A 21739-nucleotide genomic window follows, 5' to 3' on the forward strand; every position below is an offset into this window, starting at 1 on the left:
AGCAGGCACCCGGGGGGAGGGGTTTATGAGTTATTGGGAGCTCCAATGTTAGGCGGGTGATGGAGCCCCTTAGGTAAATAGCTGGGAAGGTTAGGGAAGAAGGCCAGTGTTCACTCTGTCTGCTTGCCAGAGGGGGGGGCCTCATCTGAGATGTGGAGGAGGCCCTGCCGGAGGCGATAGAGAGCACCCGACTGCAAATTTTTGCTCATGTCGGTACCAATGAGTCCTGCCGTCTGGGTTCAGAGGTCATCCTCAGTTCGTACAGGCAGTTGGCGGAGTTGGTGAAGGCGGAAAGACTCGCTCGTGGGGTGGAATTTGAGCTAACTATTTGCAGTATTGTTCCCAGCACCGATCGCAGTCCTCTGGTTTGGAGCTGAGTAGAAGGCTTAAACCAGAGGCTCAGACGATTCTGTGGAGATCTGGGGTGCAAATTTCTTGACCTCCGCTATCGGGTGGAGAAATGTAGGGTCCCCCTGAATAGGTTAGGTGTGCACTACATGCAGGAAGCGGCTACAAGGGTAGCCGAGTACGTGTGGAGTGCACATGTGGGTTTTTTAGGTTAGAGAATTCCCTCCCTAGGCCCGACAAGACACCTCCTCAGACGCGGCGAGGTAGGAGTAGCCAAAATGCAACAGGGAATAACAATATTAATGTCCTAATAGCAAACTGCAGGAGCATCTATAGAAAGGTCCCAGAACTGCTCTCATTAATAAACGGTCACAATGCCCACATAGTACTACGGACAGAAAGTTGGCTGAAACCAGACGTAAACAGTAATGAAATCCTAAACTCAGATTGGAATGTATACCGCAGAGACAGGCTGGACAGTGAAGGGGAAGGCGTGTTTATAGCGATAAGAAGTGCAATAGTATCAACAGAAATTGACGGAGATCCGAAATGTGAAATAATTTGGGTGAAGGTCATGGTTAAAGCAGGGTCAGACATGGTAATTGGATGTCTCTATAGGCCCCCTGGCTCAGCAGCTGTTGTGGCTGAGCACCTGAAGGATAATTTGGAAAATATTTCGAATAGATTTCCCCACCATGTTATAGTTCTGGGTGGAGATTTTAATTTGCCGGATATAGACTGGGAGACTCAAACGTTCATAATGGGTGGCAGGGACAAAGAGTCCAGTGAAATTTTTTTAAGTGCTTTATCTGAAAACTACCTTGAGCAGTTAAACAGAGAACTGACTCGTGGCGATAACATATTAGACCTTCTGGTGACAAACAGACCCAAACTATTTGAAACAGTTAACGCAGAACAGGGAATCAGTGATCATAAAGCAGTTACTGCATCGATTATTTCAGCTGTAAATAGAAATATTAAAAAAGGTAGGAAGATTTTTCTTTTTAGCAAAAGTGACAAAAAGCAGATTTCAGAGTACCTGACAGCTCAACACAAAAGTTTTGTCTCAAGTACAGATAGTGTTGAGGATCAGTGGACAAAGTTCAAAACCATCGTACAATATGCATTAGATGACTATGCGCCAAGCAAGATCGTAAGAGATGGAAAAGAGCCACCGTGGTACAACAACCGAGTTAGTAAACTGTTGCGGAAGCAAAGGAAACTTCACAGCAAACATACACATAGCCAAAGCCTTGCAGACAAACAAAAATTACCCGAAGCGAAATGTAGTGAGAGGAGGGCTATGCGAGAGGCATTCAATGAATTCGAGAGTAAAGTTCTATGTACTGACTTGGTAGAAAATCCTAAGAAATTTTGGTCTTATGTCAAAGCGGTAGGTGGAGCAAAACAAAATGTCCAGACACTCTGTGACCAAAATGGTTCTGAAACAGAGGATGACAGATTAAAGGCCAAAATACTAAATGTCTTTTTCCACAGCTGTTTCACAGAGGAAGACTGCACTGTAATACCTTCTCTAGATTGTCGCACAGATGACAAAATGGTAGATATCGAAATAGACGACAAAGGGATAGAGAAACAATTAAAATCGCTCAAAAGAGGAAAGTCTGCTGGACCTGATGGGATACCAGTTCGATTTTACACAGAGTACATGAAGGAACGTGCCCCCTTCTTGCAGCGGTGTACCGTAGGCCTCTAGAAGAGCATAGCGTTCCAAAGGATTGGAAAAGGGCACAAGTCATCCCCATTTTCAAGAAGGGGCGTCAACAGATGTGCAGAACTATAGACCTATATCTCTAATGTCGATCAGTTGTAGAATTTTGGAACACGTATTATGTTCGAGTATAATGACTTTTCTGGAGACTAGAAATCTACTCTGTAGGAATCAGCATGGGTTTCGAAAAAGACGGTCGTGTGAAACCCAGCTCGCGCTATTCCTCCACGAGACTCAGAGGGCCATAGACATGGGTTCACAGGTAGATGCCATGTTTCTTGACTTCCGCAAGGCGTTCGATACAGTTCCCCACAGTCATTTAATGAACAAAGTAAGAGCATATGGACTATCAGACCAATTGTGTGATTGCATTGAAGAGTTCCTAGATAACAGAACGGAGATCATCATTCTCAATGGAGAGAAGTCTTCCGAAGTAAGTGTGATTTCAGGTGTGCCGCAGGGGAGTGTCGTAGGACCATTGCTATTCACAATATACATAAATGATCTTGTGGATGACATCAGAAGTTCACTGAGGCTTTTTGCGGATGATGCTGTGGTATATCGAGAGGTTGTAACAATGGAAAATTGTACTGAAATGCAGGAGGATCTGCAACGAATTGGCACATGGTGCAGGGAATGGCAATTGAATCTCCAGGTAGACAAATGTAATGTGCTGCGAATACAAAGAAAGAAAGATCCCTTATAATTTAGCTACAATATAGCAGGTCAGCAACTGGAAGCAGTTAATGCCATAAATTATCTGGGAGTACGCATTAGGAGTGATTTAAAACGGAATGATCATATAAAGTTGATCGTTGGTAAAGCAGATGCCAGACTGAGATTCATTGGAAGAATCCTAAGGAAATGCAATCCGAAAACAAAGGAAGTAGGTTACAGTACGCTTGTTCGCCCGCTGCTTGAATACTGCTCAGCAGTGTGGAGCTGTACCAGATAGGGTTGATAGAAGAGATAGAGAAGATACAATGGAGAGCAGCGCGATTCGTTACAGGATCATTTAGTAATTGCGAAAGCATTACGGAGTTGATAGATAAACTCCAGTGGAAGACTCTGCAGGAGAGACGCTCAGTAGCTCGGTACGGACTTTTGTTGAAGTTTTGAGAACATACCTTCACCGAAGAGTCAAGCAGTATATTGCTCCTTCCTACGTATATCTCGTGAAGAGACCATGAGGATAAAATCAGAGAGATTAGAGCCCACACAGAGGCATATCGACAATCCTCCTTTCTACGAATATAGGGGAGAACCGATAGAGGTACTCAAGGTACCCTCTGCCACACACCGTCAGGTGGCTTGCAGAGTATGGATGTAGATGTAGATGTAGAAATAGAAACCGCAATCAAGGAGACATAGTGATAGGAGTTGACAGGACGTCCTCTATACTGATCTCCACGATGGCAGACATGCAGGAATTGTTGTATAATGAAGTACAAGAAAACATCAACAGGGTATGCAAGCAGTAGCAAGAAATAATGACTGAGGAATCTGAATGAAAGTGTCACAAACGTTAGGTGTGGTGAGTGGTGTCAGCACAACTGAGTGCAGCATCCCTGCTGTATTGGACACTACTATAGGTAGTGATCAAATCAATCACTCACAGGTAATATGAGCATGCCACTACAGACACTGAGTGCTCCAAGCTATGAGTTGTATCCAGCATTCAACGAAGCCATGAGGTCAACTGAGGAGGAAGTGAATGATTAGGGAAAATAATTAACACTTCCTTCCCAGAGCCTAGGCACGACAGTTTGCTTATTCAGTCTCACCACTGTGGCCTGTTCACTTTCAACTTGAATTTGTTTGCAGCTTTCTCGAAGGCGAAGATGCAACAAAGGTGCAAACAGTAGCACAAGTCATCACTCTTACTGATAGTTTCAGGAGAAGTCACGGCATATTAGTCGCAGGAGACTCAAGCGCGTGCTAAGGATGACATCATGTTGGATAAACATTTAGCGAATTTGGGGTATATGAAGCCCTGTCAACTTTCTCAAGAAAAAGTGTTAAAAGAACCAGTTTCTTGGTGCCCCTTTGGGCCAACTGATTTAATACTGTTCCGCTACACCAAACTGCCACTCTCTTATCAGTGGACCCTTGTAGAATGTTGTGAAGACAACAAGCAAATATTCAAGATCCTATTACAAGGGCTTCAACACATTAATGGTGAGAATGGGAATAACGAATCAACTCACAGGGACAATTGTAAGGACACACCGTTTCTACAATGAATGTAAGGATGACAGGTTCAGCTCATGGGTGAGCCAGCCGTACCACAGTAGTCACCATGAAACGGCAAATTGGCATAATAATCCTGGCAACAATAATGATTATAATTGGGGGAATGAAAGAAGACAAAAGGCAAGGTGCCCAGATTGTGGGAGTGGGAGCACCTGACCTGCAGCAGAATCAGTTGCATAATGGTACAAACCAACAATGATTGGAATAATCAGGGGTACAGACCCAATAAACAAAACTGCAGTAGAAAAATAGCAGAGACGACCGCGAAGAGGAGGAGGAGTTAGTCTATAGTATATAGCTTGTGATTTTAGTGTACAGTACACTGGTACACTGTGTCTACCTGAGAAGTTACTGCTTGTAGGGATACGTTTTGGGGAATTTGTGTATAATTTGTTTTATGACATGTGGGATTTTTCCCAATTTGTATTTTGTGCATCAAACCGAGCAATAATTTGTGTTTTTCTTTTCATTATGGTCTTGCAGTCTGTTTAACAATTTTGATAGAGGTAAGTGCAGGGGAATAAATTGATAATGTTTTTGATATGTTCTGCATGCTAAGCTGTCTAATGAATTAATACAGTGAAATTTTTAAATAAAGAGGTAGCAGGCAATTGAGATGGTGCACAGGTGCACACGTTTTTCCTATGTTGAAGAATGAGTTGGGATTAGTACGGGCATGACATACACCCACACTACAAATATTGCAGCACGACAGAAGTTTCACCCTGCTCAATAAGGTGTAATAGAAAGAAAATGGAACACAGCTCTGTCAAGTTCGATTATCAGGAGTGAATAAAGTCAACTGGAGCATTTATTATAGGAAGAAGCTCATAGTTTCACCACATACAAGGAAGATTTTTTTGTGTGTCCACATTGACGGAGATGGCAACCACCACGAGGTATTAGGGTTGATTTTTGTATGTGTCAGAATATGCCTGGACCATTGAGATATTAGTGAGGGTGACATTTATGTGCCATCCACTGCTGCAGTCCATTAGAAACACCAGCAATTTTTAAGAAGGTTAGGGACCCATTACAGGATTTGGTGTTCATGCTGCTGCTTTCTGAGCCTACTGTATGGGAGAAACGATTGAGAGTCCATTACTAATATCTGGAACAGATATGAGGTACAACACATGGTCATAAGGTATACTATAAGCTCACTGATAACACTGCTGACAGCACAATTAGTCCTTTTGCTAAAGTGTTTTCTTCCAAGTTATGTTTTAGAAGTTCACTACAGAATGATATTCAGCCCAACGTTGTGGGAGATAATCCTAAGCAACAGAAAGATCCCTGCAAAGTCACAATGTCAGACCTGGTGGTATCCAAGGCCATATTACTCACAAGAAATGGAGGCAAGGAGCAACTACATGGCTAAAGGTAGGTGTCAAAAATACACACATTTCCTTTTTCCACAATTTATTTAATCTCTTCAGTGATTCTGAATGAAGATATTTTGTCCTATTGATGTTTGTAGCAATCTTTTTGTTTTTTCTTCGGGTAACTGTAGGTGTCACAAATGAACCACTTCAGTGTTGGTTACTTTCACAGACATTAAGCAGATGCGCATTCATTCTTGTTTAAGTTTTTGTCTAGATGCAGAGGAGAAAGTGAATATATGTTACTGATGATCGATGTTGCTCACAGTGACATCAGTAGCTGAAGGGAATAGTAATCAATCGAAGCAAATTAATGCTTTTAACTTATTAATTAACTGACATTGGACGGCCAATTTAGTGTACAATAGTTGAGGGGAAACACATAAGCCATTGAGTTTGATATAGGGTAAACGACCCTATTATTGGCACCCCACCAGTATGTGGCACCCTGCTAAGAAACATTTTGTAATAAGGAAATTTTTAAGTTGGTAGTGCTGTTTTAGAAACAGATGAAGACCTCTGTTTTCGTTTGTTGCACTGCATTTATTTCAATGCCTTCTGGGAACTGGTTTGGCAGGAAGCTGACCTGAAGTCGATTGTTGTGAAGTTCACTGTACAAGAAAGGATTTTCTAAGAGGTAAGTTAAGAAATACTGCCATATATTAAGTGCTGTAATTGTGTGGACATCTCATATTTCAAAATTATGATACCATGGTTATCAAATACAATCAGTATGGAGTTACCGGAATAAACTGAAACATTCTAACCTCAAAAGTGTAGAAGTTTAAGCTGTGCTAATAACTGGATTTTGCAAAGCCTGTAATTCTAATTATTGGCACCAGGTGCCAACAACTGGTATTTTGCATCGATTCCTTTTCATAGTGAAATTCATTTTAATCTTGATAAGTATGGGAAATAAATGTAGCTGTAAAAACAGCAACTTCAAATGATAACTGTAACCAGTTAATGGCACCGCCAACAACTAGAACATTGTGTGCCAATAACTGGAAAATTATGTACCAATGACGGGAAAATTATTAAGCAATAATTGCCATTGATTTAAACATTTTTCTGCATCTCTTTCATTACAGAAGTAAACTGAATTAAATATGGGTCCTTGGCGAAAAGATTCATACAGTGAAGAAAGCCTTCAGAAAGCACTCCAAGAAGTTAAGAAAGGCATCTCATTCAAAGCAGCGTCCAGAATGTACAGAATTCCCAGATCAACATTACAATTCCGGCTGAGTAATAAATATACCAAAACATCCCATGGGCCAGCGCCTATACTGACAACAGAGGAGGAAAACACCCTTGTTTGGTGAGTATTGCTACCGCTGTAGATTGACTCATTGACAATTTACAAGCTAATTCATTATATCTGACAATATTCTTAATTGTCTTTTCAGGTGGATCTTTGAATGTGCTCGGAAGGGATTCCCAGAGCGAAAACAAGATATTCAGGCAAGCGTGCGAGAATTTCTTCATAACAGTAAACATCCTAATCCTTTTAAGGATGGCACCCCTGGTAACAAATGGTATTCTGCCTTTTTTGAAAGTCATCCGGAAGTTTCTGAAAGAACACCTGAGGGTGTAACTGCTGCTAGTGCTTGTGTTCGTGAACAAGATGTGATTGGATGGTTTACATCCACAGAAGACCCCCTTAAGGAGGAAAATGTATTTGATGTGCTGTCATGTCCAAGCCGTATTTTCAGTGGCGATGAAACTAATTTTGTTCTATGCCCTAAGAAAGATATTGTACTTGTACCCATGGGCTGTAAAAATGTCTATGAAGTAGAGAAAGGTCCAGCCAATGCTACTTCACTGTCATGTGCACATTCTCAGCAGATGGAAATATGTGCCCTCCAATGATAATTTAACCCTATCAGAGAATTCCTACCAACGTTATCAGCAAGGTTCCTGAAAAGTGGGGCATCGGGAGAAGCGACAATGGATGGATGAAATCTGAAGTTTTCTTCGAGTTCATAGCTAACGTTTTTCATCCATATCTCAACCCATTTAACATACCATTTGAGCGAGCTGTGTAAAGATCTTAAAATTATTCTGACATCTTTGTATCCCAATTCTACACGAATATTACAGCCTGCTGATGTTGCTGCCTTCAGACCTCTCAAAAGTGAATGGAAGAATGCTGCATTCACATGGCAAACAAACAGCGGTGGAAAAGCTATAACTAAAGAGGACTTTGCACCAATCTTGAAAGAAATGATTGAAAAAAATGGACCTTGAAAACACAATTAAAAATGTTGTACCCATGAAACCCAAATAACATTGATTTCTCAAAGTGCTTGGGTAGGAATGTTTCTAACCGCAATAATATTAACAGCAACAGCAGGAAGTCAGAAATCCTGCCTATTTTTTCTGTAAAAGTAAAGAATATGTCAAAGTGATTGTCAAGTTTATTTTTATTTTTTATCTTTTTTTGTGCTGTTTCATAACAATTTTTTAAAGTAATCATGTGCTACACTTTGGTCCTCACTGCAAGACTTTACAGTTTTTTGTTCCTTGTAATTGTTTTCATGCTGTTCTCCCACCTGTTTTTCAAAGCATTAATGTGCTAAATTTTGGACCTCACTACGAGGCATTTGTTTTAAGCACTGATGCGCTAAATCTTGGATCTCACTGTGAGGCATGACAAGTTTTTGTTTCTTCTTAATTGTTGTAGTGTTACTCCATTAATATTTTTCAGAGCAATCGTGCTGTAAGCTAGCTTGCGCTTGTATGTGATGGAGACACTTAACATTTATAATGTCATCTCTCTTGGATGCCTATGTGCTACTTACGACAATTTTGTAAGGCCTGTGTGTTATAGGCAACTATTAATATCGCCATTGTTTGCCTTGGTGCTGTAACCTGTATGTGTCCTAAGATCCGATGATGGCTTCTTTAGTTTCACCGAAACCGGTAATCATGGAATAAAAAAGAATTCCAGCAATCTTGGCTACCAGTTTATTATTTTACTTTTTCAGAGCTTGGGGACTTCCATTAATTACATTTCCTAATTATAAAACATGCATTTCAATGTGACAAGTTCCAGTCAATAAAAATAAATGAATTAGGCTTGTCAGCTGCATGAATGTAAATAAGTTATCTTGACTATTTTTATAACCCACACGAATAGTCCATTTCCAATTACGGCTACAATATTATGAAGAGGAAAGTTGCCACTCACTATATAGCGGAGATGCTGAGTTGCAGATAGGCACAACAAAAAGACTGTCACAAATAAGCTTTTTGGACAGCAAGGCCTTTGTCAAAAATAGATAACTTCCCCCACACGCGCACACACACACACAAACTCACTGCATTTGCATGAGTGAGGCCTTGCAGGCCGAAAGCTTATTTGTTACAGTCTTTCTGTTATGCCTATCTGCATTCAGCATCTCCACTATATGGTGAGTGGCGACTTTCCTTTTCATAATATTGTTACATTCCATCCTCAAATTATGGCTAATTTGATGGTAGTTTTATATCCACTGCAAACTACAATTTAAAAACAATAATATGTCCATCCCATTAATAATAATCACACTGTTGGTTTCTTGGGTGTTATAATGTGTTTAAAATTAATTGCAACTTTTGACAGTTCAGTACGGAGCATGTCGTTGGTGCCGTAGTTGTCAGCATGTGCTGAATGCTGTAGCTCACTTGAGTGCATGAACTGCAAGCAGCACAAGCCAGCCGATCAGCAATCTTTCTCAAACCATTCTAAAGAAATTATTCTGTAATAAACACTGACTCTTGTACATCTTACAGCTTCATTCGTCAGCTTCATGATGAACTGCCTATCATTTCGTTAATGGTCATAATTATTGTGATACTTCAATATCAGGTAAACTACAACACGAAATTCTTAAAGCTTGCAGTAAAAAACATGACTCACTATGAATACGCATTTGGTGCATGTTAGTTCATATGCTGTGGCTGATGAAATTTAGATAACATATTGAATTAATCTTTAAACTTTGAAGGATATTGCTATCTGTCTCCAACATCGAGAAAATGGAATCAATGTAAAGGGTTCCATCAAAAATGCATCCACCAGTAAATAAACCAGAATTAAACATTCATAAATCCCTTATATCTCACAAACGATCTCAGATATCAAAACAAGATTTTGGCAAATGTTAGCACGCAAAGAGGAGAGTATTTTACCATATGAGTGATATGTGAAACTTCCATATATATCGCTATATTCAAGAAACTACAGTTTTTTAGATGGAATATTGTAACTTTCAAGGTCCACAAATACCTGGTAAAATGAAAATTTCTGCAGGTTTTGCAACAGTGTAAGTGAAGAAGTTAAATGTTTATTTTTATACTGAGAATGGGCTTTCTCATAACTATTAACCTGGCTTGTCCTCAGTTGCCAGTTTAATGACACACTGTTTTAGGATTCTGTCATAATTTCAACTGCATTAGAATGTTAGTGACATGAATATCTGCAAATTTTGCTGTGTTTAGGTAAAAGAAGCACATTTTAACATGGCACAAGAGAAGTTACGTATTACTCAAACTCATCACAGTCCCTTATGAATCCACGTCTCCTCAACTATCTTCTTGATATGGCCGATAATTCAAGACCAGTCCTGCGGTGTAACATTTACAATGGCTTCTTTCGTCAGCATTTCAACCTCACTGTCCATAAATTTCTTGTTGTTTCTTGTCACATTACTTCTTATCTAGGACCATATATTCTTTAAACGAGCACGATACAAAGAAAGCCTGATTAAACTATGCCTTTTAGCATTAGCCAGTTCAGCGACCTGGTAATGTGGTGTATTTGGCTTGTATGGCACTACAAGTTCCATTAACTCTGCATTATACATGCTACATTCAACTTTATCCAGTGGGCCAATTCTTTCTACACACAATAAAATATCTGCTTTCCTAGACTGCATTGTTGGAGATTCATCTATCACAACAGATTGGTATGTGCACTGTCCATTACTATTGCCAAATTCGGAGAAATACTTTGCACCAGAGCATTACCTTTGCAGCTGTAAACATGTTCTTGGAGGACCTCTTTCACTGTGAATCTTGAGTTCTGACATGCTGCACTGTTATTATAAACGCAACGCCAACACAAAAATACTCGTTCATGACACCTGACCACTGCAGAGCACTTCAGCGCCAGAAAATACCACACTCCAACAAGAGACGACGAACATAGGTGCATGCATTGCAGGACACCACTGGCAGCGCGGGAGAGAAAGCAGGCTTGCCATTGGTGTTCCTTGGGCAACAGCGTCAAACGTCAAAAGTTGCAATTCATTTTAAATGCACTATAGTACTCGCTATGGTAAAAAATGGAACATTGGCTAGATGACTTTTACTGAACTGGTCTAGAGCAAATAATGAACAGATGGTAATTAGTTTGTTGGTGGCGTCAGGCATCATGTGGCTTCTTATTAATTGTCAATGTTTGCACTCACAGTTAAAGCCTTTAATGACCCTCCAGTCAGTGCTAAAGTACCTCACACCATGTGTAGAAGCAAACTATTTCATAGCAGAAGTACATGGTCTGTCACCAATTTTATTTTGACAGTCCTAGTGGTGGGAGTGCAGTCTACTTACCCAGGCTAATCAGTGGGGGTAGTTAGCTTCCAAACACGACCAACCCAATTTTCCCTTGAGCTCCTGGAGAGTCAGAATGTCTCCCTATATGAATCTCTAATTGGCGGTCCAGTTCCCACAAACAATAGTACTCAATCAAATTCTATGTGCAACTTGGAAAGTCCACAATCAAAACATTTCTAATGATTAAGTAGCAGGATTTTGGTTTCACAAAGCATTTTTGGAAGGCCAGGTGATGCTGCCGATGGAACTTGCTATCGATGTTCTTCAATGTCAAAAGACGCATGAGCTTTTGAACACAGGTTGTAGAATGAGTGTTCTTTTGGTAGCTCAGATTCTGGTTATACCCAAAACCATTGCGCACATGACTGAAACCGAACAACTGAAGAATGGGTGCTTAAAACTGATCCCAAAAATTTGGACACGTCCATAAGTTCAACCCAGTGCTTGTTTGTAAAGAACTTATGGAGTTGTGTAGAAATGATGCTATTTTTTCTGACAATGTTATAAAGGGAGATGACTCTTGGGTTTTTGAATATGACCCTGAGACAGAGAGACAAAACTCCATGTGACAAACATCACAGTCACCACACCCCGAAAAGGGATGCATGTAGTGATGGATTATTTGTGGATTATTTGGTCAAAACTAACCCCCAACAGCCCTGTTTTTATTCCAATAGACTGTTTCTTGTTTCCCTACATCAACGCACCCTTGAATGGACATGATTTTGAGACCACTGACAATGTAAAAACTGCTGTTACGCATGCACTAAATATACTCAGGAATGACAAAGTTGCAAAAAAATGCGCTGTAGAAAGTTTTGTATCTTTCCTGGGTCACAACATGAGTTACCTGATATGAGTTGTATCTTGCTAGGTATTCTGTTTGCTTTTAATTGTTATTTCCTTCAATAAATAATATTTTTTGTATACATATTGTACATTTCAGACATTTATCCCCTGGGAAGAGAATATTTTACGTTTGCATTTTTTTAAACATTGTAGGAACTTTTAAATGTCATTTTGTGATGGTCTGCTACTGTGCTTTTATTATATTTGAAATACAGCTGCAATAGGGGCATCTAGTATGTACAGTCAATCACTTTTGTACAAATGTCACTGCTGTACTGTAGTCTGTTATGATGCCTGAGTGGGCACAACATGGATCTGACATCATAAACTAACCTTTATTAGTAAATCTAGCTACAGAGCATGGTTCACTGATCTCACATTTGACAGTATCAAAAATTTTAAAACACACAAATATAACACAGTTATGGAATCTGTAGACAGTGATGTCTAATATATCCAGTAATACTCTCAAGCAAATGTATCAAGTCGTATTCACTACATAACGGTCTAACAGAACTGAGCATCAGACTCAGCAAGCTGTGATATTTGCATCAGCAATACATTGAGGTAATTAACAGGAAGTGAAGTCTAAATTTAAACATACATATATCATGTTGGACAACAACTGGAAGAACATAATGGCATATCACAAACACTAAGACTTTGTTTGAGTTGGTTTGTTATTTATCATAATGTCTTCAACTCACACAGGGAGACAATAGGCTGTTGTGCCATTCTTATAATAAATAAATGCAGGGGGAGGGGGGGATTTACATTTCTACTGAGTGTCCCAGAAGAAATGGTTGGCATTCAGGAAAATGACACACAGATTATTTGAAGCAAAAGAAACATCATATGGACATATGCCCTATTTTGAATGGCATCCAAGATAAAAAAAAAAACATTTAATGTACATTGTTATTTTCTGTATTATTCAATTGTCATTGTTCACAAAATACCACACAAGTGCAGAGGAAGTCTAGGTTAACAATTTGATACCGGACACCTGATGTACCACAAGTCAGGAAACCACTTCAAATTGGTCAACAAAACCACATAAGCTACAACACGTGCACATCATGTCAGATTTTCAATATTCTCTTGCTCTCTTTGTGCAAACTATTAGCCTTAGAGAAAAAAAGTTTAATAGGACCTTCTTTTGTAGGAAATTTTATGAGGGTTTAATATTGTACTGTGACACATTTTCACCAGATGATGTAGTTTTCAAGTTGGTAAAGAAAAAGTGACATTAAATGTGTTCTATCTTTGAAAACATTCAAAACAGGGCATATGTCCATACAAAGATTTTTGCTTTAAATAAGAGTTCCTGTTGTATTCCTGAATATCAACCATTTCTTCTGAGACACCATGTATATTAAGTAAATCTGAGTATGCTAAATATCCTGTCCAGGCCACATTTACAGCTTGAATGCTGTCGAAATAATCTTGTTACAAAAATATAGGGCGTCACAAAACTAACATGAATTTCATAAAAACATTAATGCCATAAATTCTTCTTTCACAGACCTTTAAGACGCTCTCTGTTGATGAAAGAAGAGCCACGGTTTCCTGGAAACTTGGTGGTAAAACATCCAAGAAGGTGTGCGAGTTGGGTACAATAAATATGTGGAAAAAGACCACCAACAAAGACGAGTCAACAAATTCAGATGAAGAGGAAGTGTGCTTAATGAGGAATGGCCTGGACTGTCATCAAATTCTGACACAGTCCAGAGAATCGAAAAGTCCATTGAAACAAGCCTGCATGTTTCCATTTGCTGGCTGAGCCATGAGCTGACCATTCTACAATCCGCTGTCTAGCAGACTCTTTATTGTACGCTGAAGAAGATGGCATATCACACCTGGGCTGAAGAAGATGGCATATCACACCTGGGTAATGCATCGCCTGGAGAAGGAAGATTATGTAGCCCAAATGAAAATGTGCGCTGCCCTTTGGAGGCTGTGGAAAATTAAAATCTGTTAGATACTCTGCTCTTCTCAACTGAATCTACATTTCACACATGGTTTTGTAAATCATCACAACTGGCAGATATGGGACAATGACAATCCTGCAATGTAAGAATGGGAAAACCTCAGAACTGAATGTATGACTGGGGATTACCTAAGACAAAATGGACATTTTTCTCTGGAGGGCAAACAATAACGGGTAAAAATTACCTTGATGTGTTAGAGCTTTTTCTGGAAATGTAATTGGAATCTGATGGAATTCTGAATTCCGTTGTGTAAAAGCAGGACAGGACTTCTCCTCACTTTGCTCTCATTGTTTGAGAGTACTTCAACCCAATGTTCACTCAACAGTGGATTGGTAGAGATTCACCATACGTGTGGAGTTATATCAAATCCACTGTGTACAGGGTTAAAATCAGTACCCTGTGTCAGCTGCATGATTGGCTTGTGGAGTAAATTAACAGCATCACACCCCATTAACTACAAATGTATGTGAATTCCTAAGGGACCAAACTGCTGAGGTCATCCGTGACACAGCACCTCAAACCACGTGGCCACCTGGCATGGCCATCAACTACAGAACATGTTCCTGGCTACAGCAGAAAGTTGGTCTCTGCATGTTCACATGCATGACAGTCATGTTGAAATTTAATGGTTTTTAATGCTGTATATGTGCCATTATTGTTTAGAGATGTGTTTTCTATATTACATATGTGTTCCATTAAAATTAATCATTACTTTTGAGATACCCTGTAGTTTCTCAATCGTTTATAATTGGTATTAATAATTTTACATACATTATGAGCTGTGCACTTACCGGCCCAGAATATATGTACGCTTGCAGAGGTTCCCCAGTAATACCCGAATAGAAGAAGTCCTTCCCAAGGTAATTGAAACCATATTTTGCGAGTTCTTCGCACACATCTGACACTTTAGAACCTCCAAATGCTGAAAAATGAAAACAAAAGGTCAATAGTCTACACAAAGATTGGCTGCTTAGTTTGTAAATAACATACTACAGTGTCACCGTAAGCCACAAATAACTATATACAATGATATTTCGGACTTTGTAAATTCATATAAAAATGGTACATAACGCATGGTTCAGAAAAGGCAGCATTTGTAAGCATTTCCTCCAGCTTAGTTACAGCCACGAAATTGTGAAGTTTAAAATAAAATGCAATTAGTATTCTTGTACACATGTATAAAGTAATAGAATGACACACTGCTGTAGTATTCAACAGTAAGGCACTGAGAATATAGTTTTCCTGTGCTGAAGTGCATGTGCTAGAATGAAGGCTTCACTGTATGGCAGAATGTACACTCTTTTGAAACACTGTGGCAAACTGTTTGCCAGACCTGGGTACAAACTCGGATTACCAACAGCTATCAATCCAATGTTCACAATATGTCCTTACAGCTACAATTCTGATTACCTCTTGCCTATTTTTCAACTTTCTCCTACATACTTCACATCCCTGCATGTTACGGAGCACACAAAAATAAATTTGAATGAAGAGAAGACAATAGCTAGATGCGAACAAGTAAACTGCGAATATATGGAGGGGACTGGAAGGATCTACAGCAAAATAAAATTACAGAGAGTGAAAGGTGTAAAATTACTGTATCTCTCTCTTCATAGTCAAGTTTTGATATTATGGACCCTTGGAATATGAAGATCAGAGACAGAGGACAAGGAATAGGGGGAGTACCTAAAGAGAACTGCATCAATGGTTCAAAAATGTTCAAATGTCTGTGAGATCTTATGGGACTTAACTGCTAAGGTCATCAGTCCCTAAGCTTACACACTACTTAACCTAAATTATCCTAAGGACAAACACACACACCCATGCCCGAGGGAGGACTTGAACCTCCACCGGGACCAGCCGCACAGTCCATGACTGCAGCGCCTTAGACTGCTCGGCTAACCCTGTGCGGCTGCGTCAGTGGTTCCTGCCAGGTGAGATATGAAACTTTAAAAGGACAGCACATTTTGAAAGGTAAAAATTGTGCACACTGGTCACAGCAAGTAAGGCACATTACTTATCATTGTGATGGTAACAGCAAAGAACAGTACTTTGTGGCAAATAAAGGGAAGGAAAGGACGAGGAAGCAGCTATGTATTTTTGAAAGGATCCATCTTGACATATGCTTTAGCAATTTAAGGAACCCTACATTTGGATGACCACATATTAACAGGAGGCCCGCTCCACCCAAATGTGAGTCCAGTGTGCTAGATTTTTCAATATTTGTGACAAATATGTCAGAAATGCTGACCTGTGTAATACAGTCCGTGTTCGGCAATTTTGCATGGTTTATTTTAAATAAACAGGAACTACATCACAGTATCAGTAGTCAAAAGAGGTTTCAGTGGACAGTATCAGCGAGCAGCAGATAAGGAGGGATGTGAACAGGTAGTCAGGTCAACATGTAACTTGAAATAATCGAACTTTTTTTGGAAAGGGGGTCTTGAAATTTTTGCATGTTGTTCAAAGTTACTGAACATTCCAAGCTGAGCACTTTCACCATGACGACACATTATTTTACTTACGATGGATAAAAAATTGAGGCAGACATTACACAAGGTTAGCAACATCCCTGACCTCTGAAGACATACGTGTCAACCCCAATTACATTGGTTGAAAATAACACTGTGCATTATGAAACCCATACTTCTTATCACAGGAACGAGCACCAATTTCAGTATGTAAGAACTTAAAATTTTCAGCATATGCATGTCAAATTTTTTTCCCTTTTTATGTTTGTAGTAGTAGTACAGTTTTAATTTATCCCAAAAAAGGAGTTCGACTGGGATGTAGAAACAAAAAATCAGCTGCTAATCCCATATACATAAGTCTATTACATCTTAAATTTGGTGCTAATTCAAAGCTTCATATTTGCACACTTTATATGATTTGAGGACATATGCAATAACTTTGCCTCCAGTGTGCTAAAACCAACAATGTCCTTGCATGGTAAAAACAACACCCTACTATATGTAAACTCGTTAATGAGCAATGCAGCAAACTACAGGTCACAGAAATTAGGAAATTATTTAACACTTAATTTTGAGGAGGAGAGCAATATATACGATGAAAATCCAGTATTAAATTGGAAAATAGCAATACTGATTGCAGCCTATCATTTCAAAAATTCAGTGTTTAACCTACACTTCACATTACTTCAACTAACTTTCAATTTAATGACTACTATGTGTATAATGTTATTACCTGTTCCATAATGAAATTTTCCTTGCATTAAGCCAGCTTTTCCAGCCAAAAGTTCAATCAGTTTCCCCACTGTCATTCGAGAAGGAAATCCATGGGGGTTCATGATCATATCTGGACAGATACCCTGATCGTTGAATGGCATGTCTTCCTGCTCCACTATGAGACCTGTAAAATTATTAACAAATTATGTATAGTTAAATTAACAACAAATTATGGATAGCCAACAAAAAAAATTTAAAATAGTTGATCTCTGTGGCACAACTGGATACAGTAATCACAAAGTAGTTCCAATCAGTGTTCACATTAGATAACCATTTATATATCAAGGGCAAGGTAAAAATCTGATGGCCTAGCACACAGTTGGTGTTACATCGAGATTTTGTTTTTGTTATTATGTAATACATAAATCGAGTATCAACATGACCTGTAGAATAGGTTTGTGTACATGTGGTGGGTTTATTTATTATTATTAATGGTGATAATTTCTGGGGTTTGTTCAAATGGATGAACATCAATAAAGTACCATAAAAAAAAGATTACAAGCATGAAGGGATGCAGGTGTTCAAGGACATAGCCAAAATGGGTGAAAGGAGGGAGGGGGGGGGGGGGGGTGCAGCAAGAGGTCCAGGCACCCCTTTCCCCAAAATCACCTAAATGAATTGGCAGCCATATAGTAAAATAGAAAAATATTTGGATTTTCAATCATAAGACAAGAAAAGGATATGCAGTGTCAATAGCCAGCAAGGCCAATGATAGATTTAAACTATCTATGCATCCATACATTTGGATTTGTCTGTCACCCAAAAATCATGTTGATCAACAAAAATATTGCCCAAATGGCAATGGTTGCATTTCTTTAAGAATTCCCAATGTGGGAATTTCAATTGTTTCTAAAAAAAATTCTGTAGGCTGCATAATTCTGTCTGCATCTTGCATCCCTCCCTCCCTCCCCCTTTCATCCAAACTCTATTTATGCTTTTGTAATACTATGATAACTGAAGCCAGTAATTCCATGCACAATTAAATCTTAAAATATGCATGCAATCATGGATTATCAAATGACTCAACACACACAGTTAGGGATAAAGGGTATTTATAAATGGTGGAAAAATCGAAATTTTTTAATGGCTTTATTAAATTCTATAGTCTTTCCTGATTACATTGATATATACATTATGGGGTTTCAAATGAAAAATGACCTATATATACAAAATTTATAGTTACCATCATGTATGCTGCCAAGCTCCCTTCATTTCTGTTGCAGAAACCAGTATTATTTCGAAAAGAACTGTGAACTTTCTGTTTCCAGCGATTTTACGTATGATACAGTGTAGCCTATATGTTGGTAACAGTGCGGGTTTCTAGTGTCTGTAAATGATTATTTTTGCTAGTAGTTACCTTTGTTTTGCTGAAGCAGTCTATTCACATGTTACTGAATGTTTGTTGCCCAAGTGCTACATATATTTGTGGAAGTACATATCCTTTAGTGTGCAATAAATATGAACTATGCCACACATCAAGAAATTCAATAAAAGGAAATTCTGTGGTAACCAGGTCACAAACAAAGCAAGCCACACTGTTGAAAGTAACCTATGTATCAGTTCGTTAGGGAAGTAATTCCCACATGGCACGCCTCCTGGTGATGTGCATAATTCATATGATGTGAATCTGAATTAGTGTATGCAATGCGTGCAACAGGAAAAGGGAAAAAGTCTGCTCAAACGTTTTGTGGTTTGATGGACCTTCCTCCTCCTCCCAGTAGGTTCAGCAAATACATAAAAATACCTTTAGGTGTCTTGATGGCTGTGTCTAAGGCATCTATGAAACTTGGAGTAGAAGAAACTGTAAATATTAGTGGAACCCGAGGCATTGCTGTTGCACTTGATGGGACATGACAACATCGAGGCCATCATTCCTTGAATGGTGTTGTATGTGCTACGTCTCTGGAGAATGGAAAAGTTGTTGATGTTGAGTGTTTATCTAAGTACTGCCACACTTGCCATGGTAACACTGAAGGGCATATTGAACATCAGTACTCTAAGAATTATGATGGTACAGTGGAGGTACGGAGTGTGATGGACCTCTACAATTGTAAGTACTTAGGTGATGGAGAATCTAAAGCTTTTGATAAAATTAATGAGTTCAATGTTAATGGTGATACCTTTGGTAACAAAACTGGAGTGTTGTGGACATGTGCAAAAGAGGATGGGTGCTAGATTGAGGAAGGTACGAAGAGAAATGAAAGGAAAGTTGCTATCTGATGGAAAATTCTGTCTGGCTGAGGCAGATTAATAGAAACTGAAATAGACCTCCTTCAGAGTTATTATGGACTGGCTATTAGACGAACTACACCTCTGAATGATGTTACAGCAATGAGAAAAGCTGTATGAGCCATCTACTTTCATACGTTGTCCACAGATGACCACCCTATTCATGGAATTTGCCCTAAAGGAGCAGATTCTTGGTGTGGTTACCAAAAAGCAAAAGGAAGTGATCAAACATACCATCATAAGCATTCTCTTCCTGAGCCTGTTATGAATGAAACAAAACCAATTTTTAGAGACCTGAGTGACCCAGTTTTGCTTAGTAAATGTCTTCATGGGGGCACTCAGAATACAGATGAATGTTTCAACCATTGCATATGGGAAAGATTATCCAAGAATGTTTTTGTGAGACTAAATACATTAAAAGTTGGTGTACTAGATGCAGTGATATGTTTCAATGATGGTGTGATAGGAAGGTTGGAAGTCCTGACAAACTTAGGCATAAAATGTGGCTCTACTATTGAAGATAAATTGCTTGAATGTGACAGACAACAGCTGCATGAAGCTGAAAGATTCGCTCTTCAAGTTGCCAAAGAAGCAAGAAGTGCAAAAGGAGTGCCAAGAGGAAGCTTGAAGGTGAAGAAATGCTGCAGGATGAAGACTATGCTTCAGGAATGTTTTGAGACACAGTTTAATTGGATTCGTATCTTCATTCGCAATTTCCCACAAGTTGTATTTTTCAGAATTCAGGTTCAAATATTTCCTTAAGTTTATAAAGCATTGCTCTAATTTTTTCTGTAACTTGCAATAGTCCATACTTATGAAATGAGACACTTAAAGTAGTAAAGGAGTTTTGCTGTTTGGGGAGCAAAATAACTGATGATGGTCAAAGTAGAGAGGAAGTCGCTTCTGAAAGTATTTGTATGTAGTGTAGCCATGTATGGAAGTGAAACATGTATGATAAATAGTTTGGACAAGAAGAGAATAGAAGATTTCAAAATGTGGTGCTACAGATGAATGCTGAAGATTAAATGGGTAGATCACATAACTAATGAGGAGGTATTTATTAGAATTGGGGAGAAGAGGAGTTTGTGGCACAGCTTGACAAGAAGAAGGGACCGGTTGGTAGGACATGTTCTGAGGCATCAGGGCATCACAAATTTAGCATTGAACGGCAGCGTGGACGGTAAAAATTGTAGACGGAGACCAAGAGATGAATACACTAAGCAGATTCAGAAGGATGTAGGTTGCAGTAAGTACTGGGAGATGAAGAAGCTTGCACAGGATAGAGTAGCATGGAGAGCTGCATCAAACCAATCTCAGGACTGAAAACCAAAACAGCAACAACAATGTAGTAGACCGAAGCTTTATTGCAGAACCAACTAAATTATAGAAAAAGTAACATTTTTATTAGGACCAAAATTATAATTAAAATGTAAGATGTGATATTTTTTATCCTTGTAACATACATAATTGGTGGAATTAAATAGGTGTAATACCTCAGCCATCATGTGATGCACATTTGAGTAAAAGGAACATCAATTAGAGGAACCATTTTGGAAAAAAAATTACATCAATTTCTTTGTAATTTTTTAATAACTCTAAGCAGGTTCAAAAATATTCAAAATACTTCTAATTTGTTTAGAAAATGTGCTGCATTACCTGATATCAACAAAAAATCTGTAAATCATATTCATTTTAAACAGTGCCTGAAAGAAATAGGTGTTGTTTTTTTACATAATATTGAGCCAGAAAAGTACCCTGTATCCTTAAAGGAAAAACATGCAATGTTAGAATTCAGTCTCTTGTTGCAATGCATTTTATTTTATTTTATTCTGAAACAATGTGCAACAGCCACTTTATCTTAATTCTCAACCAATTTGGAGTAGCTCTGCGTGCTGAGCCACTGAGCTGGCAATCACTGGATTCAGGAGGCGAAGTGGTTTGAATCATTCCACTGGCAACCTTGAAAATGTTTTTTTGTGGTTTCATATATTCAGTTTAGGTAAATGCTAGGGTTAGTTCATTACTATAGGCCACAGCCAATTTCTTCAGAATACCTTTCTTTCCTGACAGAGTCCAATTCTCCTAAAAATGCAGTCCCTCTGCTTAAATGAA

At 38.8% G+C, this 21739-nt stretch overlaps 1 protein-coding gene across 1 annotated transcript in view; it reads right to left on the reverse strand.

The window, feature by feature from the left end:
• The window catches only part of LOC124545165 (DNA-directed RNA polymerase III subunit RPC2), a 192022-nt gene that overhangs the window by 9362 nt on the left and 160921 nt on the right, over positions 1-21739 (reverse strand). The window contains exons 18-19 of the mRNA XM_047124000.1: positions 17358-17522; positions 14945-15075 (exon numbers count right to left, since the gene is read on the reverse strand). Coding sequence (XP_046979956.1) covers positions 14945-15075; positions 17358-17522 — 296 coding nt within the window. The remainder of the gene's footprint in view (positions 1-14944; positions 15076-17357; positions 17523-21739) is intronic.

Source organism: Schistocerca americana, chromosome 8 (genome assembly GCF_021461395.2).
Source record: "Schistocerca americana isolate TAMUIC-IGC-003095 chromosome 8, iqSchAmer2.1, whole genome shotgun sequence".
Lineage (NCBI taxonomy): Eukaryota > Metazoa > Arthropoda > Insecta > Orthoptera > Acrididae > Schistocerca > Schistocerca americana.